At 38.2% G+C, this 26,599-nt stretch overlaps 2 protein-coding genes across 2 annotated transcripts; one reads left to right on the top strand and one right to left on the bottom strand.

Annotated features, from left to right (window-relative positions):
* The first annotated feature begins 20,588 nt into the window (after positions 1-20,588).
* LOC137713238 (phenylacetaldehyde oxime monooxygenase CYP71AN24-like) lies at positions 20,589-22,420 on the top strand. The gene is made up of 2 exons (XM_068452522.1): positions 20,589-21,546; positions 21,667-22,420. The coding sequence occupies exons 1-2, from the start codon at positions 20,614-20,616 to the stop codon at positions 22,285-22,287; spliced, it is 1,554 nt and encodes a 517-aa protein (XP_068308623.1). The 5' UTR covers positions 20,589-20,613; the 3' UTR covers positions 22,288-22,420.
* Positions 22,421-22,552: 132 nt separating this feature from the next.
* Positions 22,553-26,001, bottom strand: LOC137713239 (quinolinate synthase, chloroplastic-like). The gene is made up of 5 exons (XM_068452523.1): positions 25,399-26,001; positions 24,849-25,268; positions 24,160-24,288; positions 23,559-23,843; positions 22,553-23,365 (listed from the first exon to the last, which is right to left on the bottom strand). The coding sequence occupies exons 2-5, from the start codon at positions 24,849-24,851 to the stop codon at positions 23,192-23,194; spliced, it is 591 nt and encodes a 196-aa protein (XP_068308624.1). The 5' UTR covers positions 24,852-25,268; positions 25,399-26,001; the 3' UTR covers positions 22,553-23,191.
* Positions 26,002-26,599: the final 598 nt, after the last annotated feature.

Genomic DNA, 26,599 nt, shown 5'->3' with positions numbered 1-26,599 from the left:
TTAATTTGTTCTAATTATATATACAAAAAATTACACTACACCTAGCTATATTTAATTTTTCCAATTATTAAAAAAATTTATACTACACCCAACCAAATAACATTTCTCTAACTTGTAGGTAAATTATTTTTCATGTATTGTTAGATATGTTAGGCACGTTTTATTGTTGTATAAACAGGGGTGTAACATAGTATTTTTAATACTATACATTGAACTACATTTCTTCTTAATATAGGTAAATTATTTCTTCTTTTTAATATACATTGAACTACATTTCTTCTTAATATACATCGAATTACACCCATGGTATAATTGTTCGTAGGTAAATTAATGTGCATGTAAATAATGAAATACAATGTTCTAATATATTAATAAAAAAAGGATAAATTCAAAAGTATGCAAGAGTAGGGTGAAAAAACTGAATCGAATAGTTTTATGAAAATTCAATACCTTTCTAAAAAATTAATATGCAATAAATTTTTAACATTAATGTCTTTTTTTTTTCTTGTTGCAAAATCATTTACTATTTCCTTACAATTAATTGTCTACATCAAGTATGTAATAGGGGTATTTTAGGCATGTGAAAAATGTAAAATGTGTGAATTAATATGAAGTTAATGAATTTGCTTATGTGGATCCTAGTCATTGGGTTTTCTTTGAGTAAAAAATTTATGTAGGGTTTTATATAAAAAAAATTGAGTTTGAAGGGCTAAAGTCATATTTTCTCGTAAAAAAATCCCTTGAAGTAAACATAACAAGGAAAATGCCAAAAGGAACAACAAGCGCTATCACACTCGATCTCTCCCCATGAGTCAGCACCTAAAGTGTATATACCTCTTCTCTACGATTACCAGGCCCCGGAAATTCCCTATCAATTCTTACAACCTTGTAAGTTTTAGCTTTGAAATTGTACCCAAACCCCACACCTACAGTATGGAGATTTACTACTCGAACATGATCTTTGTGCTGGGGAGGGCGACATAGGCAAGACTCAGGAAGCAGCTCGGATTCCTTGATTGCGGGATTGAATAAAACAATGTCGTCGTTGTTGGGATAGGACTCATCATAAAAGGAAAAGTTTAGACAAATAATCCCATCACAATGACCTACAATGTCCGGAGGAGTGTAATATGGACCAGCGAACGAAGGATGCACAACCCTAAGATCGTCAACCTTATTACTGTCATGAAAGCCGTTAGTGACGTCGTTACAAACCTTGAGAAACGACAATAGAACGTTCTTTTTCTGATAACCCTCGGTATTGTTAACAGTGGTATCATTGAAGACACTACGTTTGACAACAACGCTTGTGGAAGACTCGGAATCGGAATTGGAAAGGTGCTTGGCCACAAAGGTAGGGTTACTGGTCAGATTGCGTCATGACTTACGGACGCATTTGAATCGCATCAAAGATTTAGGTGGCAATCTTGACAGGATTTCCACCACCACCACATCTTCTGATAACTTGCTCGAATGGAAGATATGGTGGTGGTGGAAATCTTGACAAGATTGCCACCTAAATCTTTGATGCGATTCAAATGCGTCCGTAAGTCATGGCGAATCTTTGATGCGATTCAAAGAAGGGTCTTACTATGAACGTGAGTTCTGTCTATTAATTGTTGTGAGACCCTTCTTTTTATTTTTAGGTATTAATTATAGTGAAACAGGTTGAAACATCATGCCGAATGTACGGAGGAAACATTCGATTTGCTCTCATGAAAGCCTGAGCAATGAGACTTAGAACATATAAGACACTTCTTTGGTCCGGATTCTGACGTTTCTTTTCCCCATCATAGGAACCTTGGTGTCGTCTCCAAACTTGACAGTAGTTTTAAAGGTCTAATCCAAAGTGGAAAAAATGGATTTTTCTCCACATATGTGATTACCGTATCCCGTGTCTAAGTACCACACATTTTTGCAAGATTCTTCCATGGTTTGACAGACCATGAGAAGAGTGGCTTCATCCTGTTTCTCTGCAAACTTATCAATTTCTTCCTTGTGATCAGGTAAATTAGCACGGCACTCATATTTGTAATGACCCTACCTGTGATTATAGTGGCATCTATAATTGATTTGCCCCTTGTAGAATCTCAAAGTCTCGATGGAGAGCCTGCAACAGGGAGCGTTTCACCTTTGCGGAGCCCTGATACTTCTTTTTCAAGGAATCCCAGATTTGCTTGGACGTATGTTTCTCAAGAACGATCTCCGCAATTGCTCGGTCGTTCGCTTGAAACGGATAGTTCTTCATTCTTCAACCTTTGTTCATCAACTCTTTTTCTGCACCTGCGTCAGCGCTTCTTCACCTTCAGGTACGACAATTTCCATTTCCACAAGATCCCTAAACTCCTCAGACCGCAGGAAATTCTTCGTCAACATACTCCAATGATTGTAGTGACTATCGAAGCGAGAAATCACCGACTACACGTAATTCTCAAGAACAGATGCCATTGATCGCGGCTGCAAGTAAGAAGGCTGCTGCTTCTTTCTTAGGCCCCAGTGGGGGCTCTGATGCCAGATGTTGAAAAGTAAAGACTAGAATTGAAAGCTTGAGAGTATGAAAATTGGTTGAACTCAAGAATTTAATCATTGACCGAAACTTCAACATAAATACACGTAGAAATAACAACAATAGCTAAAAACATGGAACAACTAATCCCATGATCGACATACTTCAAAATAAACGAGATAGTCCTAATCTGTAGGCAATCCGAAGTTCCAAACTGAGAAGAATAGGACTTCCACTATTTATTCGCAGATAATTAAACATCAATAAAATTAATTCCTATCAATTCTGGTTCATGTAGACCTTTCTCCTTTTCTGGCTATGTTTGTCGAACATCTCGGTATTAAGTATACAAGTTAGCAATACAGTTAGTAAGTTGGTTAGAGTAGTTAGGCTCTCCCTTATAAAAACAGTTGTGTAACCTTCATTCTATCAATCAATACAAAAACATATTTCTCTCTCTAAATCTATCTCTCTAAAACTCTCTGTGTTGATCTTTCTTCTCTTCAGCTTTCTTCTTGATTTTCTTTCAATTTCCAAACATTACAATGTAGTTAACATGGTATCAGAGCCACCAAGGCTCACGCCATGGATCTTGGTGGTCGATTCCTCTTCTATCTTTCTTCATTACTTTCTTTCGTTTCCGCGTATTTCCTTATTCGTAATACAAGTGCTCTTTCTTCCTTTCTTTCTATGTAAACTTCTCTGAGATTTCGCATAGGTTTTTCTTTAATTTCATCTGGGTTTCACTGCAAATTTTGACTAGGGCTTCGAGCTCGTCTTGTTGCTGGGCAGTCCTCTGATTGCTCTGCTGCTCCATGGCACCACTGATTGTAGCTCTAACGACGACGGAGTCGACCGACTGAAAGACACAGAAGGAGCTCGGATTTCTCCTCACAAGACACCCTAGAAATCTCAACTGCGAAAAAGGGTTGTGGGTGCAAATTGCAGCCGGCAATGCCTTCACTTTCCCGCTCTATTCCCACTCCCTGAAGTCGGTTCTGGGTTTCAACCAGAAGTAGCTCACCATGCTGGGTGTGGCCAATGATATCGGCGAGAACTTCGACCTTATCCCCGGATTCCTTTCCAAGAAGCACCCGCCGTGGCTAATTCTTTTGATCGGCGCTCTCGCCTGCTTCTTCGGCTACGACATCATCTGGCTCACCGTCAGCAGCACCATTCTGCCCCTGTCTTACTGGATGGTATTGCAGCTATGGATTGCCCTTTGTGTTGCCGCTAATAGTAGTGCTTGGTTTACCACGGCTGTGATTGTAACCAACATAAAAAAAAAACTTTCCTCTACAGCGTGGCATAGTTGCTGGTATTCTGAAAGGTTACGCGAGTCTTGGCGCAGCTGTATTTACAGAAATTTATCGTGTTCTGCTTGGTAATTCCTCTTCCAGGCTTCTGCTGTTCCTTGCACTTGGAATTCCCGTTCTTCCGTCGCTTGATTTGTAGTTGATTGGTTCTTGGTGGAGTTTCTTGGTTCTAGAATTATGGGGTTTCAGTAAAGTAAAGGTCTGTGCATTCTACCTGTTTGTTGATTTGTGTCAGTGAGAATTTCTTTATGTTTGATGAATTCCAAGGCCGATTGTCATCGTCAACTAGTTTGCTTGTCGGTTTCTTGAAGAATTGTTAATTGTGGAGGCTTAAAGATTTGGTTTTGGTTCAATTTCTGGTAGTCTGGTTGGTCTAGGAATGTTGATCTTACTTCCCTTGATAGTCTAGATGAAGAGACTTGGGTTGGGATTAGCAACCAGCATGGTCCTCTGGATGAACAAGATGCGGCTAATATTGGTGAACTACTTAAATCTGTTCAGATGGTTACGGATGTAATGGAAGCTCTTGTGAAGAGAGTTTTACTGGTAGAATCTGAAACTGCAATTGAGAAGGAGAAGGTGACTTTTGGTCAGGAAGAAATTCGGAGTAAGAACAGTGTGTTATGGGTTTCAAGATTCAAGTTCTCAGTTTTTGCTGGGTTAGCTACATTCTTTAAATCAGCCCCTGTCACTGCAGATCGGTATATGTCTTCTTATTGTATATGTTACCTTCTCTGTCTTCATACTCTTCTTCAAGATCCGGGCGCCATTTGTCTACACCTTGCCGTGCTTGTATCCTCTTCCATAGTTCTTTAGCTTCCTCTATTGATGTGATCTCGTTGAAGTTCTTCGTGTTTGGTATACCTAGGCAACGCATACCATGCTGATGGCGCCATTCCTTAAAATGTCTTTCAAAAGCTCTACGCCCCCAGTAACTGTAATTCCCGCATATCTCGCACTTGAATTCCTGACCAAGACCATGAAGCTTATACAGCCAGTAGGGAATGGGCTTCCCATCCCAACCCATTGGCAATTTCAGTGGATTGTAAATCTGCTTCTTCATTCATCTTGGTGGTGCAGCTTTCCGAGAAGTTCTTTCTCTGCTTCACTGATAGTCTGCAAGGTTATTGGAAAAATGCGTGTGAATTCTTGCATTCTGGTATGTACAATTTTGTGGTTGTTCCGATTATGGTTTGTGTCAAAATTCAGAAATGTACTGTCTAAGAAGATTGTTCAGCAGCTAACTGAGGAGTGGTGCAGTATTTTCCTTATTACAGCCTATAATGTCGAGTCTAACCAACTCAATTGTTAGCATGAATCTACAGTAAGTCCGGTTATACGATGAAGTTTGATGAAGTTGTAAACGGTAAATCCCACGAAGGGTAATTCCATGATGTAAGTAGGTAAATCCCACGAAGGGTAATCCTACATTGATGTTGATTTTCTGTAGTTGAAATTGTGAAGGCCGATGCCACTGTTAAGAGTAGTTGTATTTTGGTAAAATCCACAAAGGGCGATCCCGTGGTGCTATAGTTAAGGCCGATGCCACACTATAGTTTGTTATTTGTCTGTTTAAAGGCCGAAGCCAATGTTAAATGAAGTTGTTGACGGTAAATCCCACGAAGGGTAATCCTGCAAGAAGTTGTTATAACCGGCCTGAGGGTGTGTTACAATTTTATACGAGGCTGTTCTTCGATTGACATTCCTGCGAGAGGCAGATGGAAGATTGCAGATGGTTCAACATTGTGTTCAGTGATTGTAGATGTTCTTCCAATCTCAAACTGGGTTTCCCCAGTTGAGATTGAGGGGGAGTATTAAGTATACAAGTTAGCAATACAGTTAGTAAGTTGGTTAGAGTAGTTAGGCTCTCCCTTATAAAAACAGTTGTGTAACCTTCATTCTATCAATCAATACAAAAGCATATTTCTCTCTCTAAATCTATCTCTCTAAAACTCTCTGTGTTGATCTTTCTTCTCTTCAGCTTTCTTCTTGATTTTCTTTCAATTTCCAAACATTACAATGTAGTTAACACTCGGAGAGAACCAATCGGTTTAGCTCTATGCCCTTAAGCTTCTTGTTGTCCCTCTTCACAGAAACAATGCTCACTGCATAAACAATAGCTTGATTATATGCTCGATGTTCATTGTGATGAATCAGAAGATTGTTGAGCTTTCGTGTGACTAGGATGTAGGAGACAATACGTCTATTAGCGGCTGCCATAATAAGCTCGTCCCTCTTCCAAAATGCCAACGGAAGCTCAATACTTGGTACATCTTTGATCGTTAACCATTTGCTCCAACTTCTTCTAGAGTCATCCATCACCCACATATCGAAGACATTATCCCGGTTATGGATTTTTCCAGGTAAGAAAAAAGAGCGACGGATTCATTCCACAACGCAAGTCTACTATATCTTCCCTCTCTCTCTCAAGGGTACTATATGGATCTGGTATTTCATTCCACAATGCATGTCAAAGGAAAGGATGATACTCTTAGTCCATGGTACTTCAGCAGAACACCAGTCAAAAAATCCCTTGAAGTAGACATAAGTGGAATGGATCAGCAAGGCATCACAATCGATATCACACTCGATCTCTCTCCATGAATGAGCACCTAAAGTGTATACCTCTACTCTAGGTTTATAAGAACAATAATGCTATTATTACCATAATTTTATACCATATTTCTTTACCATATTAGATGGCAAATGAGTTGGACAATCACATCATCTAAATTAATTAGCATTTAATCAATAATTAATAAAATATTGTTAATTAAATGATGATTGTGGTATATGAGGAGTCTTATTCTTACACCTAGATCATTTAAGTATTTTAATTAATAAAAAGATTGAAATTAAATGACGTAACTTGTTCAACTCATCTTCCATCTAAGATGGTAAAGAAATGTGGTATAAAATTGTGGTAAGAATAGCATTACTCTTTAAAATGACTTAAATCACTTTTGTGAGAGTGCTTTTGGAACTAATCTTCAATAAAAATTCTGTGAATTCCAAAAAACCACTTAAATGCTTTATGCAAGAATGCAAGTGCTTATGGAACTAAAAAAAATTCATCAAAAACGCTTTCAATCATTTCAAAATCACTTTTGAACGAGTCCTAGATTAGATTTAAAGCATAATTTTTTGTTGTGGGATCATTCTCTTCGAGATCAAGGCCTAAATTTGAGTCATGTTGTCTACAATCACTCTTGACGAATGATCTGTTAAAAAAAAAAAAAAAAAAAAAAAGGCTAAAACCCACCTATAAGTCCTCAAAAAGGCTTATGGCCTCACCTAAGATAGGGTAGCCTCCCCTCCTTTAAACTTTTGAGAAATTATGATTTCAAAAAAAAAAAAAGTGAGTATATCAAATAAATTGGTAAAATGTAATTGTTTAGGAAATTTTAGAAATTTAAAACGAAATTAGGAGCTATTTATTATTGGGCATATTTTAGCATCACTTGTGATATTTTTAGCTTCATCCTTTGGAACTCGATTTTAATCTCACTTTGTTCTCTGTAACTCAAAAGTCGCAATTTTACTCTCTGAAACTCAAAATTCACTTTACTTTGCCTCCTGAAACTCGATTTTGAACCTAATTTGCCCCTTAAAACTTGAAAGTCGTCTCTATAAAACTTAAAATCGCTCCACATTGTCTTAGATCTGTTAATTTCTTATATGAGTTTGATTTGGGTGAGCCAGGCTAATCAATTTATTTTTTATTTTTTTTTCATCTCTTCAATTTCTTTTAAACTTAATATTCTCTGATTGTTGAATGTTTACACATAATGGAGATTTATAACAAAATTTATTGCACGTGTAACATAATCTTATTGGGAGTTGGATCCCACATATGTTTTAGGAGGCGATCTATAAGTTTATGGGAGAAGAGAGAACCCACAAGTCAAGTAGAACGAATTTTGAGCTTAGAGAAGTAAAGTAATGAATTTTGAGTTAACAGAGAGCAAAGTGAGATTAAAATGAAGTTCTAGGGGGCGTAGCTATAAATAAGGGTTAGTTTGGGGTTACTGTGCTGTAAAAAAAAAAAACGTTGTTTTTAGAAGTAAAGGTACAACTACTTCTGCTTTCTACTGTTTTAGACCCACGATTTTGACAAAAAACAATTTTTTTTTTCCATTTGCCAAATACAATTTTAACCTCAACTTTTAAAAAAATTACTTTTAAAATAATTTCAGCAACTTAAAAACTATTCTCCCACAAGTGTTTTATTATAAACGTGTCAAACTTTTATTAAATTTTTAAATGCTTGTTAGAAAAATATTGGGAGGAAACATTTTCTCGTTTCTTGTAAAGCACATATGAAACACTTTTTTATAGTCTGAAAAATGCATTTATCCATTTCAGAAACAATATCAAACAAGACTTTTTGATACTGGATCACATGGCTCATATTGTTGCATATCTTCATCACAATAATTGGGAAAATAATAGGCCTAGAGTCCTTGACGATTTGAGAATGGAACCCATAAGGCCGCCTCAAATGTTTATTAGAACTCAGAGGATTTTGCTAGAAACAGTCGCTCAAGCGCATATAGCAACCGAAAGTCATGAGCGCGTGAGCTACCATATGAAGTACGTTTCTTACTTGAAATACAAAGAATCATGGTCTACAACTTCACACTCTAATGTTGACATACCTGGAATATGGTCATTGTTCTGACGGCTATACAGTTTCAAAGTAAAAATCCAATATTTTCAGTAAACCTCAGCATCAATTAATAAAGAATGTCATTGTTCTGACGGCGATACAGTTTCAACGTAAAAATCGATGTTAATATAACTTTCATTTCTATAGATCTCTAAACACTGAACTATGCGTGTAATTAAACCAGTTAAACTGCATGATCGTCGTGTGTGATAAAAGAAATTGAAGAAATGCCACTACAAAGTTCTGGAAATTCATGATTCGGAATCTGCTTGCAATGAAGGTTGATCTTATGTAGGCTTAAGCTTTCACTTTATTTAACAACACCGAGTTTCCGTCACCAGAAGGATGAGTGATCTAGGAAATAAGCTTCTCCGGCAGCTTTTTAGAGGCCTGCAAAAGATATCAACATAGAGGTGAATCGAAAAACTCATTAAGCTCCTTATATGTAGTGTAATATATTTACTGTCCTGAGAAACTAACCTGGAAGTGCCTCATGTGCAGTATTGGTTCGCACCCAACATCCGCTACTGACTTCCCATTGGGAGTTTGAAGTTTGAATTGGCTGGCCTCATATGCGGAAAGGGTATTATTCGTCCCGGCAGGCAGGTGGTGGCAAACTTTCAGGAGGGAGGTGAGAGAATTCATCTGACAGTTTACACGAAAGGCTATGTGAGAAACCTTAGCTCAAGCATGTCCTAATCATCAAATTTAATTTATTTCTTTATCTATACTGATTTAATTTGTAATAAGAATTGCCATGACAAACTGTTACAGAAGAGAACCCGGTATTAACTATTCTTGCAACCATACTTTCTGAGAATATCCTTGACTCCTACCAATACTTGTAAAAAATATTTTCAGATGTCTTTCAGGATTTCATCATCCAATTACACGGTTATGTAACAATACAACAAGCATGCATCATAAAAAGAAGACCCTGCGTTGAACATTGCCGCTGTTACGAGGGACCTGAATACTACGCCAGGGCTAGTGTTTGTTTTGAGATACATTGCAGTCTGCAGATGCTACAGCCAATGTAACACACATGCATGTACCATATTTAGACATGCGTTAGACTGGATAATTTTGTAACAGTTTGGTTATCTCAGACATATAGCATGCTAGAATATTTAAGAACATATTAACCTTTGTAAACTTATCGAAGTCAAACTCAAAATAGGAATGCTAACCTTCATGTATGGGCAGGATGCACAGCTGCCGTTAATGGAACATCTCTCCCCACTGGAAACTCCAGGTATAACAGGTAGTATGACATCGCCTAGTTTTACAGAGTTAAGGCCTGGGGAAGAACTTGATGCTGTTACTGAGTCTGATGAAACTGGAAATACAATTTCTACATTAATTTCTGCTCCTCCAGATCTTGCAGCACCTAACAAACTACGAACTGCTGCAACAATTGAAGTCACCATTCCGGATTCTGTTCCCAACACAAACTGAAGCTGCTCATTGGCATTTCTATCCAATGCCTCTTGAATCCTCTGTTTTATAAAATCTAGTATGTTCTTGGTAGAACCCACAACCCCCATTCCTCTTCTCTTTGCTTCCATTGCCAATGAGAACATCTCTCCTGGGACCTCAAAATGGGGAGTTAGATATGCATCACGGTACATTTCTTTTATCCTGTCGACAACTTCATTTCCAAATAAATGATGCACTATGCATCTCCCGTCCTGATACAGTAGAGATAAATAAGTAGTGAGAGGACCATCATCAGAAAATGCAAGGAAAACTGATTTCCGACGCTATGAAATGAATTTATGAATAGCACTAAAACAAGCCATGAAAGTACACGTACCTGAAAATAATGTAGGCGAGGTAGCAAAGATCTGATTGAGTCTCTATTATGTTCTGGATGTATCTCAGCAATTGCTTCATCAGTCATCTTAGTCATCTGCTGGAGTAATTCTCTAATATTTGCACCCATGTAGGAATCAGGCCCGTACCATATGTTTGCATCTGGCACTTGAACAAAAGCCTGCAGAAGACAAGGAACTCCACGTTAGCGAAAGTACAATAGCCATGAGAAAAAAAAATGAGTGCCAGTTGCATTTGGAAAGAGACATTGGGGAATTCCAAAACAATTAAGATAAATGGTTCTGATCCCACCAACCTGCAAAATGGTTTGGACAAGATTTGAAGAGGCACTTCCGCATCGGCATCTTCGAGTCCTCTCGGTGTAGGACCCATTCTTTTAATCATTCAATTTATATTATTCCCTTTAGTGTTCTAGTTAGTTGTATACTCTGAACACGTTCCTCATTTGCATAATTAATTATATTTAAATTTATAAGTCTTATTTATTTCTTGTTCTCATGCATTATAATATGGCTTCATCACCTTCAGGTGTCAGCTAGCACTTTCCTACCCTGGTGTTCGGGGAATATCAAGGTTGGGCATGTCACCTGCCCTTGTTTTTCTTGACGTTGGTAGTGAGTTTTAAGTGTCTTGTTTTGCATCCTTGTCATGTTTTGGGTTGTTTTCTGATGTAGCATAGAAATGTCATCGCCTATGCTCCCGAACATCTCAAAACTCATAGAAAGACTTATCCTATTGTTGATCTAGAGCTGGTAACCATTTCCCCTTGCTGTAAAATTTGGTGACTTTTTCTCCACAGCAAAAAGTGTGCATCATTTCTGACCAAAGAAGTTGTAGTGTGTTTTCACACGGAAATAGTTGAGTTTAAGACAGAAAAGGTGGATGGAACTCATTGGTGATTTTGATTGCAATTTTTAGTATAATCTTGGTCAGGCAAATGTCATGGCTGATGCTCTTAGTCAGAAATCCCATGGACAACTTACCTCAATTCGAGCTATCCATGTCCCACTATCGTTTCCTTGTCAAGGAATTGGCTTTACTTTGGCATTCGTTCCACAATGAGTATTGTCGGCTCACTTCTAAGACAAACTTGTATAAATAGATTTCGGGTAAGAAGCCCAAGAGTTTGATCAATAATGCATGAGTTTGATGGAGCAAGTGTCAGATGACACGAGATGGGATTTGAAAGTCCAAGGAGTGGGAACTCTGTTGATAAGAAACAAGTTGTTTTTGCCTAAGGTAATGAAGCTGTGAAAAAGAAAGATTCTTGATGAGGCTCACATTTTAGCATATGCCATGCATGCTGGTAGTACTAAATTGTACCACTGTTTTCGTCCATTTTATTACCGGTGTTGTATGAATGAGATATCACTGAATATGTGAGGAAATGTCTAATTTACTGGTAAGTGGAAGCAGTGAGGTGGAAGTCATCGGGCTTATCTTAATTTCTTTTTATTCCTGTTTGGAAGTGGGATGAATTTCCATGGTTATCCTTTGTAGGTTATTGAGGACCCATTAGGGGATGCGAATGGAAATGGGCTAATGTCACTATAGATTTCCTGTACAAACCACTTTGTACATGTGGAGACTATGATGATGTCTCGGTAATTGTTATCAACTCACTCAGCATATTATCTACCAGTCCGTGAGGATTATACTTTTGACCACTTGGCATAATTCTTCATTCAAAATTTCGTTGGACTGACATCTCAATTAACATTGATTCTGATTGTAATCCCAGATTCACCTTATGGTACCGGAAGACATTCTTATCAACCTTAGGTTCGTGTTTACCCTACAACAGATACACCCCGATCCTAGTGTCCGAAAGACAATGGGATGGCCACGTGCTGACCGATACCTAAGGGTGATGCAAGCCATTTCATGAGTCCATATGCTGAGAACATGTAAAACATGAATATAAATTTTGCGTGTAACTACGGGCGAAAGATATTTATATATGGCTTCGGTCGAGTAATGTAGTGCTTTTGGTCGGAAGATATTTATATATGGCTTCGATCGAATGATGTAGTGGCTTCAGTCGGGTGATGTAGTGGCTTCGGTCGGGTGATGTAGTGGCTTTGATCGGAAAATATTTATATTTGGCTTTGATCGGAAAATATTTATATTTGGCTTCGGTCGGGTGATGTAGTGGCTTCGGTTGGAAGATATTTATATATTTGGCTTCAATCGGGTGATGTAGTGGCTTCGGTCGATTATGATAACACTAATAAGCACAATATATAAGATATATGTTTTATGAAGGTTTTATGGCATGCTAGGATTTTTGGAATACCTATTACTTATTATGCTATATGAGTTTTCTAAATTGGGGGTTAGTACGTTTAATGAATAAATGTTTTAGTACTACTTATATATAAACTTGGTCCACTCATGTTTTGTTTTGTGCTCCCTCAGGACTTAGAATTAAGGCGTTCAATCCCGGCATCAAGGCACTCCCACATCAGTATCTTGGAGTCTTCTCGATGTAGGAACTTTTCCTTTGTTTGTACATTTTTATAATATTCCTTCTAAAATGTTCTGGATTAGTTGTATGCTTTAAACACGTTCTATAATTGCATATTCATTATAGTTAAATTTACAAGTTTTATTTATATTCATTCTTTCTTTATGGTTATCATGCATGTTAGTATGGCTTCATCATCTTCGAGTGTCGGCTATCATTTGCCTACCCTGGTGTTTGGAGGATATCAGAGTCGAGCATGTCACAACCCTCCATTACAAAGATTATTCACGACCCACCTAAATTTCTTCAAATGATTTAAGGGGATATTTGTGGACCTATCGAACCAACGTGTTGACCATTTAGATATTTTATTGCGTTGGTTGATGCATTAACACAACGGTCACATGTATGCTTATTGTCCACACACAATGCTGCATTTGTGAAACTCCTAGCACAAATGATTAAGCTTAGGGTTTACCACCTTAATTATCCGATCAAGTCGATTTAACTGGATAATGCTGGAAAGTTTAAGTCACAGCCTTTTGACTATTATTGCATGTCTGTTGGGATTGAAGTTGAACATTATGTACCCTATGTTCATACCCAAAATGGCCTAGTAGAAGCTTTCATAAAGCGCATTCAATGATAGCTCGGACTTTAGTTATGAGAACCAATTTGCCGGTATCTGCCTAGGGTCACGCAATATTGCACGCGACTATGTTGGTCCGTTTGTTGCCCACCGCTACCTAACCTTATTCACCATTACAGTTGGTTGATTTATACGAGCCTGACGTCTTACATTTACATGTGTTTGAGTGTGCAGTCTATGTGCCAATAACACCGCCACTACGTACCAAAATGGGTCATTAAAGAAAAATGGGAATCTATGTCGGTTATGATTAACCATAAATTATACGCTACTTAGAGCCATTGACAGTAGATCTCTTTACCACATGTTTTACGGATTGTCACTTTGATGAGACAGTCTTCTCGTTGTTAGGGGGAGATAAGATCACTAACGTTCCTGTAGAACGCTGCAAATTATTGTGAATTACTCCCACTATGTCTCATTTAGATCCCCGTACACCTTAGTCTAAAACTAAAGTGCGACGCATTCTAGATCTTTAGAGCTCAAAGCATACCAGATGATTTTACTGATCTAGCAAAGGTGACGAGATCACATATACCCGCTGCAAACGCACTTGCAAGGATGGACGTACCGACCGTACGCAGTAACACCGCCATGGAAGGACGAACCGTTCCCTAGGGTGGGGCAGCCGCACCTCCCACATGGTATGGCACACTGGTGGCTAGCTAATCACTGGTGGTTATCCAATCACCTACTCATACCCTGAAGCATGGCAGACCTCCTGGTTCAAAGGATTCACAAGCCCGGAATAGGAAAACGGCAAAAATTAGTGAACCTAGTATGAATTTGACCATTCCTTACTTATTTATTCCAACACATGAGGTTATTCTAGATTACAGTGATGTTTTAGATGAAACATACTGGCCTCCTGAGAATCGCGAGATTTCAATCCATTACTTCGTATTGGATGAGGTTTAGAATCAGAATGAGATGATAGGCGATGATGCATTCGTGTATACCCTTGCTTTTGACATCATGCTTAGCGATGACATTGAACCATGCTTCGTTGATGAATGTCGACGTAGAACGGATTGGTCAAATTGGAAACAAGCAATCCAAGTCGAACTCGATTCGCTTGCGAAATGAAAGGTGTTTGGGCCTGTAGCTCTTACCCTACCACATGTGAAGCCTGTGGATTACAAGTGGGTTTTCGTGAGGAAGCGTAATGAGAATAATGAAATAATGCGGTACAAAGAACACCTCGTAGCGCAAGGCTTCTCTCAAAGCCTTGGGATTGATTACGAAGAGACGTATTCCCCTGTAATGGACATCATAACATTTTGCTACCTTATCAGTTTGGTAGTTTCTGAAAAACTAAATATGCAGCTTATGAATGTGGTAACTGTGTATCTTTATAGGGATCTAGATACGGAAATGTATATGAAAGTTCTAGAAGGACTTCCATAGACTGGTTCAAATAGTTCTAGACCATGGAACACTCTCTTGATTAGGTTGAAGAGGTCACTCTATGGATTGAAACAATCCGGGCAGATGTGGTATAACCATCTGAGTGAATATTTGACAAGTTAGGGTTATGTGAACAACGAACTATGCCCATGCGTGTTCATTAAGAAGTCACATTCCGGATTTGCAATCGTTGCAGTTTATGTCGATGACATGAACCTTATCTGAACTCCCGCAAAGCTTAAGGAAATTGTCACGCACTTGAAATTGGAATTTGAGATGAAAGATCTTGGGAAAACTTGATATTGTCTCGGCCTGGAGATCGAGCATTGTTTGGATGAAATCCTAGTACATCAATCGAACTACACCCAGAAGGTGTTGCGACATTTTAATAAGGATAAAACGAAGCCTTTGAGTACTCTTATGGTCGTTCAGACTCTAGATGCTAAACGAGATCCTTTCCGTCCGAAGAAAGATGAAGATGATATTTGGAGCCTGAAGTTCCATACCTAAGTGCAATTGGTGCTTTATTGTACTTGTCTCAATGCACTAGACCCGACATCTCCTTCACCGTTAATCTTTTGGCTAGATACAACAAAACGCCTACACGCAGACACTGGAATGGTGTTAAAGAAATTTTCTTCTACCTCAAAGGTATGACGGATTTGGGCTTGTTCTGCACCCATGAATCCTCGAGATGAGTCGCCACCTCCTCTATCCTCGAGTTAATTCATGCCTCGTTGGTTATGCAGATGTTGGTTATCTGTCTGACCCATATAGGGCACGTTTTAAAACGGGTTATGTCTTTACCGTTGGAGACACAGTTATATCTTGGAGGTCTATAAAGTAAACGCTAGTTGCGTCTTCTTCGAACCATGTTGAGATTCTCTCCCTGCATGATGCCTCGATAGAATGCTTTTGGCTGAGAGCAGTTATGGAACATATTCGAAGCACTAGTGGTCTTTCTTCCATTGTTGACCTTCATACGACGATCTTTGAAGACAATGCAGCATATATCAAGCAGTTAAAAAAGGGATACATCAAAGGAGACAACACCAAGCACATAATGCCGAAGTTCTTTTATTCTCACCAGCAACAACAACATCAGAACATTGATGTCAAGCAAATCTTTTCCCATGATAACTTGTCCAACCTATTCATGAAGTCATTGCCTAAGTCTACTTTTCAGAAGTTCGTCCAAGGAATCGGTATGCATAAATGATCTGAATTGAATCGCTTGTAATTCTCTTATTTGTAAGTTATGTCTAACTCATGGGGAGTAACCTGAAGCATACTCACTTAATCTTAATGTACTCTTTTTCCTACGATTAGGAACATTTTTCTTACTGGGTTTTTGCTACCTAATGAGGTTTTAATGAGGCACCCATCCTGGGATGATCATACTCCATTAAGTTCACTATTTTCATCCTGTATGACGTTTTTATTAGACATTATGCATACTTCTCACTTTTCTCCTTAGTCCATGAGGTTTCCCCATGCCTTGAGTTTTACCATAGTGAGGTTTTGTGAGTTTTTACTACCAATGCATAATTACTTGTATTTGAGACTCACGTTCACCCGTTATCCAGACGGATTCAACAACTGTTCTACCTCATCTGTTGAAGACCTGATACAACGTTTTGTTTGAGTATTTACACACTCAAAAGGGAGTGTTGCAGTCCTATCAGATTAGGAATGTGATTCTGTAAATCCTAGTATATCTAGGAGTATCTAGTTTATTCCTATTAGGAGTTGATTACCTATTAAGAGATGTAATCCTAAAAAGGTAAGGATTCTACCTATCATTCTACTGTAAATAAAGGCATAAAGGCGTGATACAATACACACCTTATAATTAAATCTCTATCTCTTTCTCTTTTGTTGCCGCCGGCACCCCCTCTCTCTATTCCTTAGATAGCTCGTTATATAGGCCTACAACAATATTCAATTTTTGTTATTTAATGTGTATTTTTATTTAATCTCTCCACATTAAATTTTAATTTTATTAATATGCACATATTTAGTTCTTTAATTATAAATGAACATAAATGAGAAAATATTAAAACAAATTTATGATACAGAAATATATAAATACATAAGTGTACAAAAATGATAGTACCGAAATACATAAAATTGACTTTTTTTGTACTGAAATATTTGTACCTACATGATTGTACCGAAATATATTATAATGAACCTAAATGTAAGTACCAAAATGTATTATATTGAATTAATGTACCTAAATGTCAATATCAAAATGTATGTACCAAAATGTACGTACCGAAATGTGACATCCCACATCGCCCAGTGGAGTGATCCTTATATGTATATTCTCATCCCTACCTAGCACGAGGCCTTTTGGGAGCTCACAGGCTTCGGGTTCTGTTGGAACTCCGAAATTAAGCGAGTAGCGCGCGAGAGCACTCCCATGATGGGTGACCCATTGGGAAGTTCTTATGTGAGTTCCCATAAACAAAACCATGAGGGCGTGGTCGGTAAGCCCAAAGCGGACAATATCGTGCTACGGTGGTGGAGCGGGCCCGGGAAGTGATCCGTCCCGGGTCAGGATGTGACAGAAATGTATGTACCGAAATATAGTATATTGAATTAATGTACTTAAAAATCAATACTCAAATGTGTGTATCAAAATGCTTTATATTGAATTAATGTACCTATATGTTTGTATCAATGGATATACCGAAATATTCAAATGTATTAATGTACCTAAATGAAGAATATACAAAATTGTTATCGGAATATATATTATAAAAAAAATTAGTTGCCTAAATGTAGACATTAAAATATATTTTGATGAATGAAATAAAAATTAAATTTAAATGTAATTAATACATTAAAATAAAAATAAAAAGATAAATAAAACATCAAAATATAACTAATAAATGAGATCATTAAATGTACTAAGGACTAAAATTGAATTTTAATCTTACACAAGGTTATAGTCTAAAACTCATCTTTTAAAGAATTAAAATGAAGTTTTCTATCAAATGAATAATCATTGCTTAGAAGTAGTTGGATTTTGATTTGCTTCCATTTCTTTTCCATATATGGATTATATGGATGGATCATATGGATCCTAAAATCCATTAAAAATAAAATAAAAAAGGAAATCACACATGATTCACACCCAACAACTCCTCACTAAAAAAAATTCTCCAATTAAAAGCATCTCAACATGTGCACATAATCTCTAGAAACGGCACAAAAAAGCAAAGAACCTGAAGAACTGTTGAGAAAAACACTAAATCCACAAGCAAAACATGCACAACTGCATTAGAAAGCCGGCTCGCTCCATATGTTTGTCATGTTTCATGCAGTGATTCAATAAAGTATTATCATGGAGCATGATGTTGATTAAATAAAAATAAAAATAGGGAATTGTTATTAGCACTAAAATTCTTATTTTACACTCATAACTTTTTATATTTGGAAAAAAAAAATACATTTGTGAGGAATGTAGAATGAGATTTTTAGAGTGCCAATAACATTTTCCTAAAAATATTATGCAATTGTAATTGCATTATTGTCTGCTAGGATTAAATTTGCATTAATGTTTGTCTGACTTGGTAAAGGGTGAATCCCAGCTACCATTCCAATTGGATTCTACTTCCTTGATTTCCTCTGTTCATATTATTATATAAAGATAATAAGAAATAGTTTTAGTGAAATTCATTTGATATTTGGCTATTCAAATATGAGTATAAACTTTTACTCAAAATTTTAATATTTTAATCACAGAGTTTTGTGTTAGAATCGTTTATTTAATATTTGGCTATTCAACTTAACGACCTTAGTTTTACTACAAAACTAAGTGATTAATAGTATAAACGATTCTAACACAAAATTCTGTGATTAAAATATTAAAAATTTTGAGTAGAAGTCTATACTCATATTTGAATAGCTAAATATTAAATGAATTTCTCTAAAAATATTTCTTATTATATTTATATAAGAATATGAACAGAGGAAATCAAGGAAGTACAATCCAATTGGAATGGTATTCACCCTTTACCAAGTCAGACAAACATTAATGCAAATTTAATCCTAGCAGACAATAATGCAATTACAATCACATAATATTTTTAGGAAAATATTATTAGCACTTTAAAAATCTCATTCTACATTCCTCACAAATGTATTTTTCTTTCCAAATATAGAAAGTTAGAAGTGTAAAATGAGAATTTTAGTGCTAATAACAATTCCCTATTTTTATTTTTATTTAATCAACATCATGCTGCATGATGATACTTTATTGAATCACCGCATTAAACATGACAAACATATGGAGCGAGATAGCTTTCAAATGCAGTTGTGCATGCTTTGCGTGTGGATTTAGTGTCACATCCTGGCCAGTGGGATGTCACAATCTACCCCCCTTAGGGGCCCGACGTCCTCGTCGGCACACCACGGTCAGGGTTAGGCTCTGATACCAAATTGTCACATCCCGGCCCGGGCGGGACCACTTCTCGGGCCCGACTCCACCGTAGCACGATATTGTCCGCTTTGGGCCCCAGCACACCCTCACAGTTTTGTTTTTGGGAACTCACACGAGAACTTCTCAGTGGGTCACCCATCATGGGAGTGCTCTTGTGCGCTACTCGCTTAACTTCGGGGTTCCATGGGAACTCCAAAGCCAATGAGCTCCCAAAAGGCCTCGTGCTAGGTAGGGATGAGAATATACATATAAGGATCACTCCCCTGGGCGATGTGGGATGTCACATATTTTGCATATAGATATGGGTAAATTACTTTACACAAACATACATATGGTAACAATAAAATGTGCCTAACATATGTACATTTTTTTTTATCCAAGGCTAACATATGTACTAATACATGCAAATTAATTTACCTATATATTACATATAAATATAGGTAAATTATGTTACACACCATAGTAATAATGTGACGAATATATATATATATATATATGTATGTATGAATGTATATATAATGGTTTACCTACAAAATATAAAAATATTACTTTATTTTAAATACATATAATTATAAGTGGCTAAAAAAACGTCAAGAGGAGTAATTAGAATTTAATGCCCGTATTATGTGGGCATGATTGAAGCCAAATTGGAGGGTTGTGTGTGACAAAACGTTAGAAGGGTTGTGGCATATGTTGTAAATTATCTGAAGTAATAGGTCATTTAATTTCTCATGTGGCGACATATTTAAATTTTAGGTTTATATTGGATGATTAAAGATAGGTGGGTTTTAAACTAAAAATTACAAGTTGTATAGACCTATATCTAAATAACCATATAATACATTTTGGTACATACATTTAAGTTCATTATAATATATTTCGGTACAATCATGTAGGTACAAATATTTCGGTACAAAAAAAATCAATTTTATGTATTTTGGCATATTTATTTTTGTACACTTATGTATTTATATATTTTCTATCATAAATTTCTTTTAATATTTTCTCATTTATGTTCATTTATAATTAAAGAACTAAATATGTGCATATTAATAAAATTAAAATTTTATGTGGAGATATTAAATAAAAATACACATTAAATAACAAAAATTGAATATAAATTTTGATAAAAGTAGATTAAATTGAATATATAATTTAGCACCAAATTTTTTAAATTTTAATCTTTTGCAAGGATGTTAGAAAAAACCCTTGATTTGACCTGGAAATTCTAGAGATTTGTGTCCTATATAAACCCAGCAAAACCCAGAATTCTAAGTGTCCAGACAAAGCCAGCAACAAGAGCTAGAACAGCAATGGCTCTTCTAGCACTTGTGTTTGAGCAGCTGCAGAAGATTGTCTTTCTTCTTCCTCTTCTCGTCCTTTCTGCGTTCATTCTCTTTTCGTTTACTAGATCATCGTCCAATGGCGATGAGAAACGCAAACTCAAGTTACCACCTTCCCCGCCAAGGTTGCCATTGATCGGAAACCTTCACCAATTAGGCACATTCCCGCACCTTTCTCTCCATGCTCTCTCGAAAAAGTATGGCGATTTAATGCTAGTGCATTTCGGGAAAGTTCCGACTCTGATTGTTTCGTCTGCAGAGATGGCCAAGGAGGTGATGAAGACGCAGGACATTGCTTTCTGCAGCCGGCCGAAAGCCACTGCTCCAGGAATATTGTTCTATGACGCTCATGATGTGGGGTTTGCTCCTTACGGGGAGTACTGGAGGCAAGTTCGGAAAATCTGTGTTCTTGAGCTTCTCAATCTTAAGAAGGTGTCACAGTTTCAGTACGCAAGGGTGGAAGAAGTTTCCGAGTTGGTCGGAAAGATTCGCAAAGCGTCGAGTCTCAATGGCGGTGGTCCTATTGTTCTGAGTGATCTGCTGGTGGCAACCTCCAACAACATCATCTGCAGGTGTATTCTCGGACAAAAGTTTGAGGGCGAAGAGAACAAGTGGTTCGTTGATCTGACGAAAGGTTTGATCTGCCAACTCACGAGTTTCAGTTTTACGGATTACTTTGGTCCGAGGATGAGTTGGCTCGACCATGCTAGAGGCCACATTAAACATTTGACATCAATTTGGTCTGAATTTGATAAGTTTTTCGATAAGTTGATTGCCGAACATAAGGAGGCAGAGAAAGAAGGCAAGCCTCGCAAGAAGGATTTCGTGGATACTCTCCTCCAACTTCAAAAGGATGGCAATGAATTTGAGCTCAAAAGTGACCACCTCAAAGCACTTCTACTGGTCTGTATATATCCCCCTCCATAACTTACTCTCTTTAACAATAAAATTGATATATATATATATATGTATATTTATATTTATGGCTGAAGATTGATTTGCCTTCTTAATTTACTATTTCAGGACATGTTTGTCGGAGGAAGTGATTCTAGTTGGACTGCCATGATATGGTTGATGACAGAGCTTGCGAAAAATCCGTGTGTGATGAAGAAAGCCCAAGAAGAGGTAAGAAGAGTGGTGGGCAAAAAGGGATTTGTAGATGAGAATGTTGACATCCCCCAAATGACCTACATGAAATGTTGCATCAAAGAAAATATGAGAGTTCATCCTCCGGGACCTCTTTTACTTCCCCGTGAAACAAGAACAGATGTGAAATTGGGAGGTTACAACATCCCTGCGAAAACACAAGTGTTTGTCAGCGCATACTCGGTACAAAAGGACCCCAAAGTCTGGGACAAGCCCGATGAATTTTACCCGGAGAGGTTCGAGGAAAAGTCCGTTGGTTTCGTAGGTCAGGAGTTTGAACTCATCCCGTTCGGTGCCGGGAGAAGAGTGTGCCCTGGAGTCGGCTTTGCGGTTGCTTCAGCTGAATATGTGCTTTCCAACCTTCTATATTGGTTTGATTGGAAATTGCCTAGTGGTGGTAAACCATTGGCCGAGACCATGGACACCGATGAAGTTTACGGACTCTCAGTCCATAAGAAGGCTCCTCTCAACCTTATCCCAATCCCATACAACCCTTGATCCCTCCATCGAGATCCGTCATACTTATATATGCTTTTAATTAATTGCGTTCGTTGTTTCTGTTTCACCTGAATTTGCATTAGCAATTATGCACTTTACAATGTTGTGATCCTCAACGAGACATTGTAATGTGACTGCGTAGATATTGTAACAGATACATAGTGTTTTATAATAATACATATTTTAGATTTCCTAATCCGCTTTGAGAATGCGTGTAATTAGTTTTAGTGTCTCTTTGTGGTAATTTTGGTTCAAAGCTTCCTTGTGTATTTCATAATAAATGTTCAATGTACAAGAGACCGGCTATATAAGAGAAGAGAGGAATGAGAGATGGGAGAGATAGCTGCTGCAAGCAGCCGACAAGAAGGAAGAAGGCATGGTGCCTACGTAATCTAAACCATACACAAAGACTTTAACACCAATCAGTCACCTCCCTTAATTCAAGGGAAAACTGATTTACAATAATACATTGAGCCTTACCCTAGAGATTTACCCTAGAGATCACCCTTGGTAACTGACTCTAGAGGCCGCGAAAGAACACTTCAACAACAGTCCCCTTCAAGCTGGATCGAGGAGATTAATTGAGCCAAGCTTGCCGAAAAAACGATGGAATGGAGCAGATGCTAGAGCCTTGGTGAAAAGATCTACCAAGTGATCTTGGCTTCGCGTGAAGATGGTCCTAATGACTTGACTTTGCACTTGAGCTCTAACGAAATGACAGTCCACTTCAATATGTTTCATTCTCTCATGGAACACTGGATTAGCAGCGATGTGCATGGCTGCTTGATTGTCACACATAAGAGACAGGGGAGTAGTAATAGGCAAGCCTAAGTCTAAAAGAAGCTCTTTAAGCCAAATAAGTTCACAGGCAGTGGCTGCCATGGCTCGATATTCAGCCTCTGCACTAGAGCGAGCAATTACATGTTGCTTTTGTTTCTAGAGAAGTATTAATGTAGACAACATACAACGAATGTGGAGACCTAGAAGCTGCCTCAAGATAGCTCATGTACGAAGGACTAGATGCAGCATCTGCCAACGAACAACCAATACGTTCATTTGACATCCTGTACACACCAACCTGCAATCAAAGTAAATGAAGTGAATAATATTCATCAACTGTTTCACCGGTATGCGGCACCAAACCAAGATCCAGTAAACTTTACTATAATTAAGGCACATTACATCGTAAATAGCGGAGCCAAACCAACATAATAAGTAAAGTCCATGTTTTACATTTCTTACTAATACAGGAATAGAAGCAAAGGAGCTACCTTTTCAAAGCCAGCCTGATCAAGTACAGCCCGGACATTTTCCGACATAAAATCAACACCCAAGACTGTAATGTATTCGCAACCAGCTTTCGCCATAGTCATAGCGGAATCCGCCATGACCAATGAATCAGATATATGGATGTGAGGCCAATGTTTCTGTGCAGCAGTTAAAATACCTTGAACCTCTGGGTCCATGTAAAAATGTGCAACAACCCCAATTTTCTTTTCCTTCAACGCATTAACAAGTTCCTCAACCTTCGATTCATCGGGAAACAAGTACCTCGCCTGCAATTTAATATGCAGATCCAACTTAGGTTACAATTAAAAAATAATAATACATCCACTAATCTAATACAAATGATAACGACAACTTTGGAACTGCTATTGAATGGCTAAAAGTGATTTATGACAAACAAAAGCACTTCTAACTACATTTAGCAAAACATAAACGGAACTGGGTCATAAAAGCATTTTCGGATAAGCACCTGGATAAGCACTTCGCAATGCACTTTAATTCTAAGAAAAGCACTTTTAATAGTACTTACGCGCTCTACGCAATATAATCATACAAATCAAGCAGAAACACAATCCATTAGCTAACCTGGGCCTCAGCGAAGCTGCCCTTTGCCCGAAACCCATCGGCGGTGACGACGAGCGATGGGAAAGGCTCGAGCGGCGGCGTACCCTGCCGCTGGGCTACCAAAGCCTTAGTCTTTTTCTGTATACTGACCTGCACATTATGCCACGTGTTAACCCTAGACCTCTGCGAGGCCGGCAATCCCACATTGAGCGACGACAAGTCGTCTGTCTTGACGGTGAGAGGGTGAGGGCGGAGCAGGAGAAGGGGGAGGCGGCGGCAGATGCTTTAATGGGTTGGGATTGGAAGACGGCGGCGTTTGGATGCATTTGAGGGATTTGAAGAGGGTGGGCTGGGGAGGAGGCCGGAAAGTGGTGAACTTGAAAGGGAGTGACTTATTGGGCTTGAAAGAAGCGGAGGAAGACGAGGAGGAGAAGACTCTCAGCGCCATGGTTGGTGCAGAAGAAGCATCCATTGGGGAGGAGAGAGAGGGAGAGAGAGGGAGTTAAATGGATTTTGCTGCTTCCATGAACTTTGCCATAAAAAGTTTCAGGCCAAATTGGTCTCTGTGGTGGTGACAAGTATTCGGAAAATAGTTATTGTGGTAAAAAAATAAAGATTTAAACTCTTGTGGAGAAGATTATTAGCAAATTTAACTTAAATATGAGATTACTGTTAAACCTCAGTTAAATGTAGGGATAAAAGTGTCTAACCATTCTTTCTTTTTAGCCTTCTCTCTCTTCACTCTTTCTGTCTCTGTAATCTTAAAAACGTAGGAATAACATTATTCGAATGCTGGGGTGAAGAATAGATAATGACAGAGGTCAGAGACCCAGATTTAATCCAAGATGCTGCCTATACTCTTTGACCCGGTGCCTACACTCTTGGACCTCTACGGAAGTAGTAATTTCCCTCTCGACCTACGTTTCATCGGTGCCGCCTTGAGCAGTAATTTCCAGGTGCCGCCTTGAGCAGTAATTTCCCTCCGCTTCCGCTTCCGTTGCCTTGTAGACTCCTTGACTCGAAGAAAAGTAGCAAATTTGGTGCCCAATTGCTCTCGCCCATTCCTAACTTTTGAGGTGCCTTGAGCATTATCACCATCACCATCACCGACAGCATTCAACCCCCTGAGTCTGGAACAGACAACACAAAATTATTTTCTTCAATCCCAAATTTGAGCAAGTTTAAATTCATATCCAATTGCCCATGCTGGGGTGAAGACATTACTAGCAACAGATTACAAATAAACTAAGCTAATTTTACCTCAAATTTCAAAGGTTGTAACTCGATTCCATTAGAGCAACTCTCACCGAGAACCGCTGCTTGGATTCTCCTACTTCCCATTACATAATTTAACATGCCATGGTACCATAGGATCCCCAGGTTGCGCAGGTCTTGTATTTGGTGGTTTGGGGTCTCAATTTAATTGGAATTTGCGGTGATAGTGCCTGGAGGTCTCTTTGGCTATGGTGCTTTAGTGAGAAGGCAGAGAGTTCGAAAAGAGAGAGAGAGTCCGATAAACTGTTCAAATCAAGCACGTTGTCGTCGGAGCCATTGGCAGAATGCAGCCTCACCGATGAAAGGTTAAGGCGCTCGTCAATGTGAACGGTGCGGACGTTTTGGAATTGGCGGCGAGGAGGCCGACGACGAGGTCCGGGCTGCCGGTGGTGCCGATGCAGAGGGCGGTGCTGCTTAGGCGCTCGAGGGCGAGCTAGCGCTTGCAGACAAGGGAGCAGGCATCACGGCTGGGCTTGGAGTCAAGCCGCCGGAAGACCTCGACGATCAGCTCGCGTGGAGGTTACACGGACACAGAGAGGAAGAGAAGGCCAGCAGAAATAAAAGAGTAGTTGGACATTTTTATCCCTAGTTTAATAGAAATCTTACATTTGGGTTAAATTTGTTAATAACCTTCATCATACGGTTTTAAATTCTAATTTTTTTTTACCACATAGGCAATTCTTCGCATACCTTCTCATCACGGAAACTATTAATCCGATTTGACCAAAGTTTTATGTAAATAGGGGAATTTAGCCAACCAAGAAGGCAAGAACCAACCAATATATATGAAACTAGGCGCCAATTTATTAAAATAAGGAAAATAATAGGATATGGCAGCCCATCCTTTGAACTATTGGTCATCAGTTTTAGGATGACCAATCAGGGTATCCCACCAGTGGAGGAGCTACTAACGGAAGGGTTTCTTGCCAATAACACGGTGTCACATGTAATTTATTTTAATGTGACATTGTATAATTTGCACGACATATTATGTAACAGTAAATTTAAAAACGATATTTGGGAATAGTTTTAGATTGAGTTTATAAAAACAAAAATCGAATGACAGAAATAAGAAGAAACCATGGCCATAAAAAAAAAATGAGAAAAATTGAAATGGAAAAAGAAGATAATAAATATAAGAAGGGCGATGCACTTTTTCACAATTGTAGTGGTGTAGGTGATGCAA

This window comes from Pyrus communis, chromosome 13 (assembly GCF_963583255.1).
Source record: "Pyrus communis chromosome 13, drPyrComm1.1, whole genome shotgun sequence".
In the NCBI taxonomy this organism is placed as follows: Eukaryota; Viridiplantae; Streptophyta; class Magnoliopsida; order Rosales; family Rosaceae; genus Pyrus; species Pyrus communis.
This window is presented reverse-complemented; position numbering and strand designations above follow the sequence as displayed.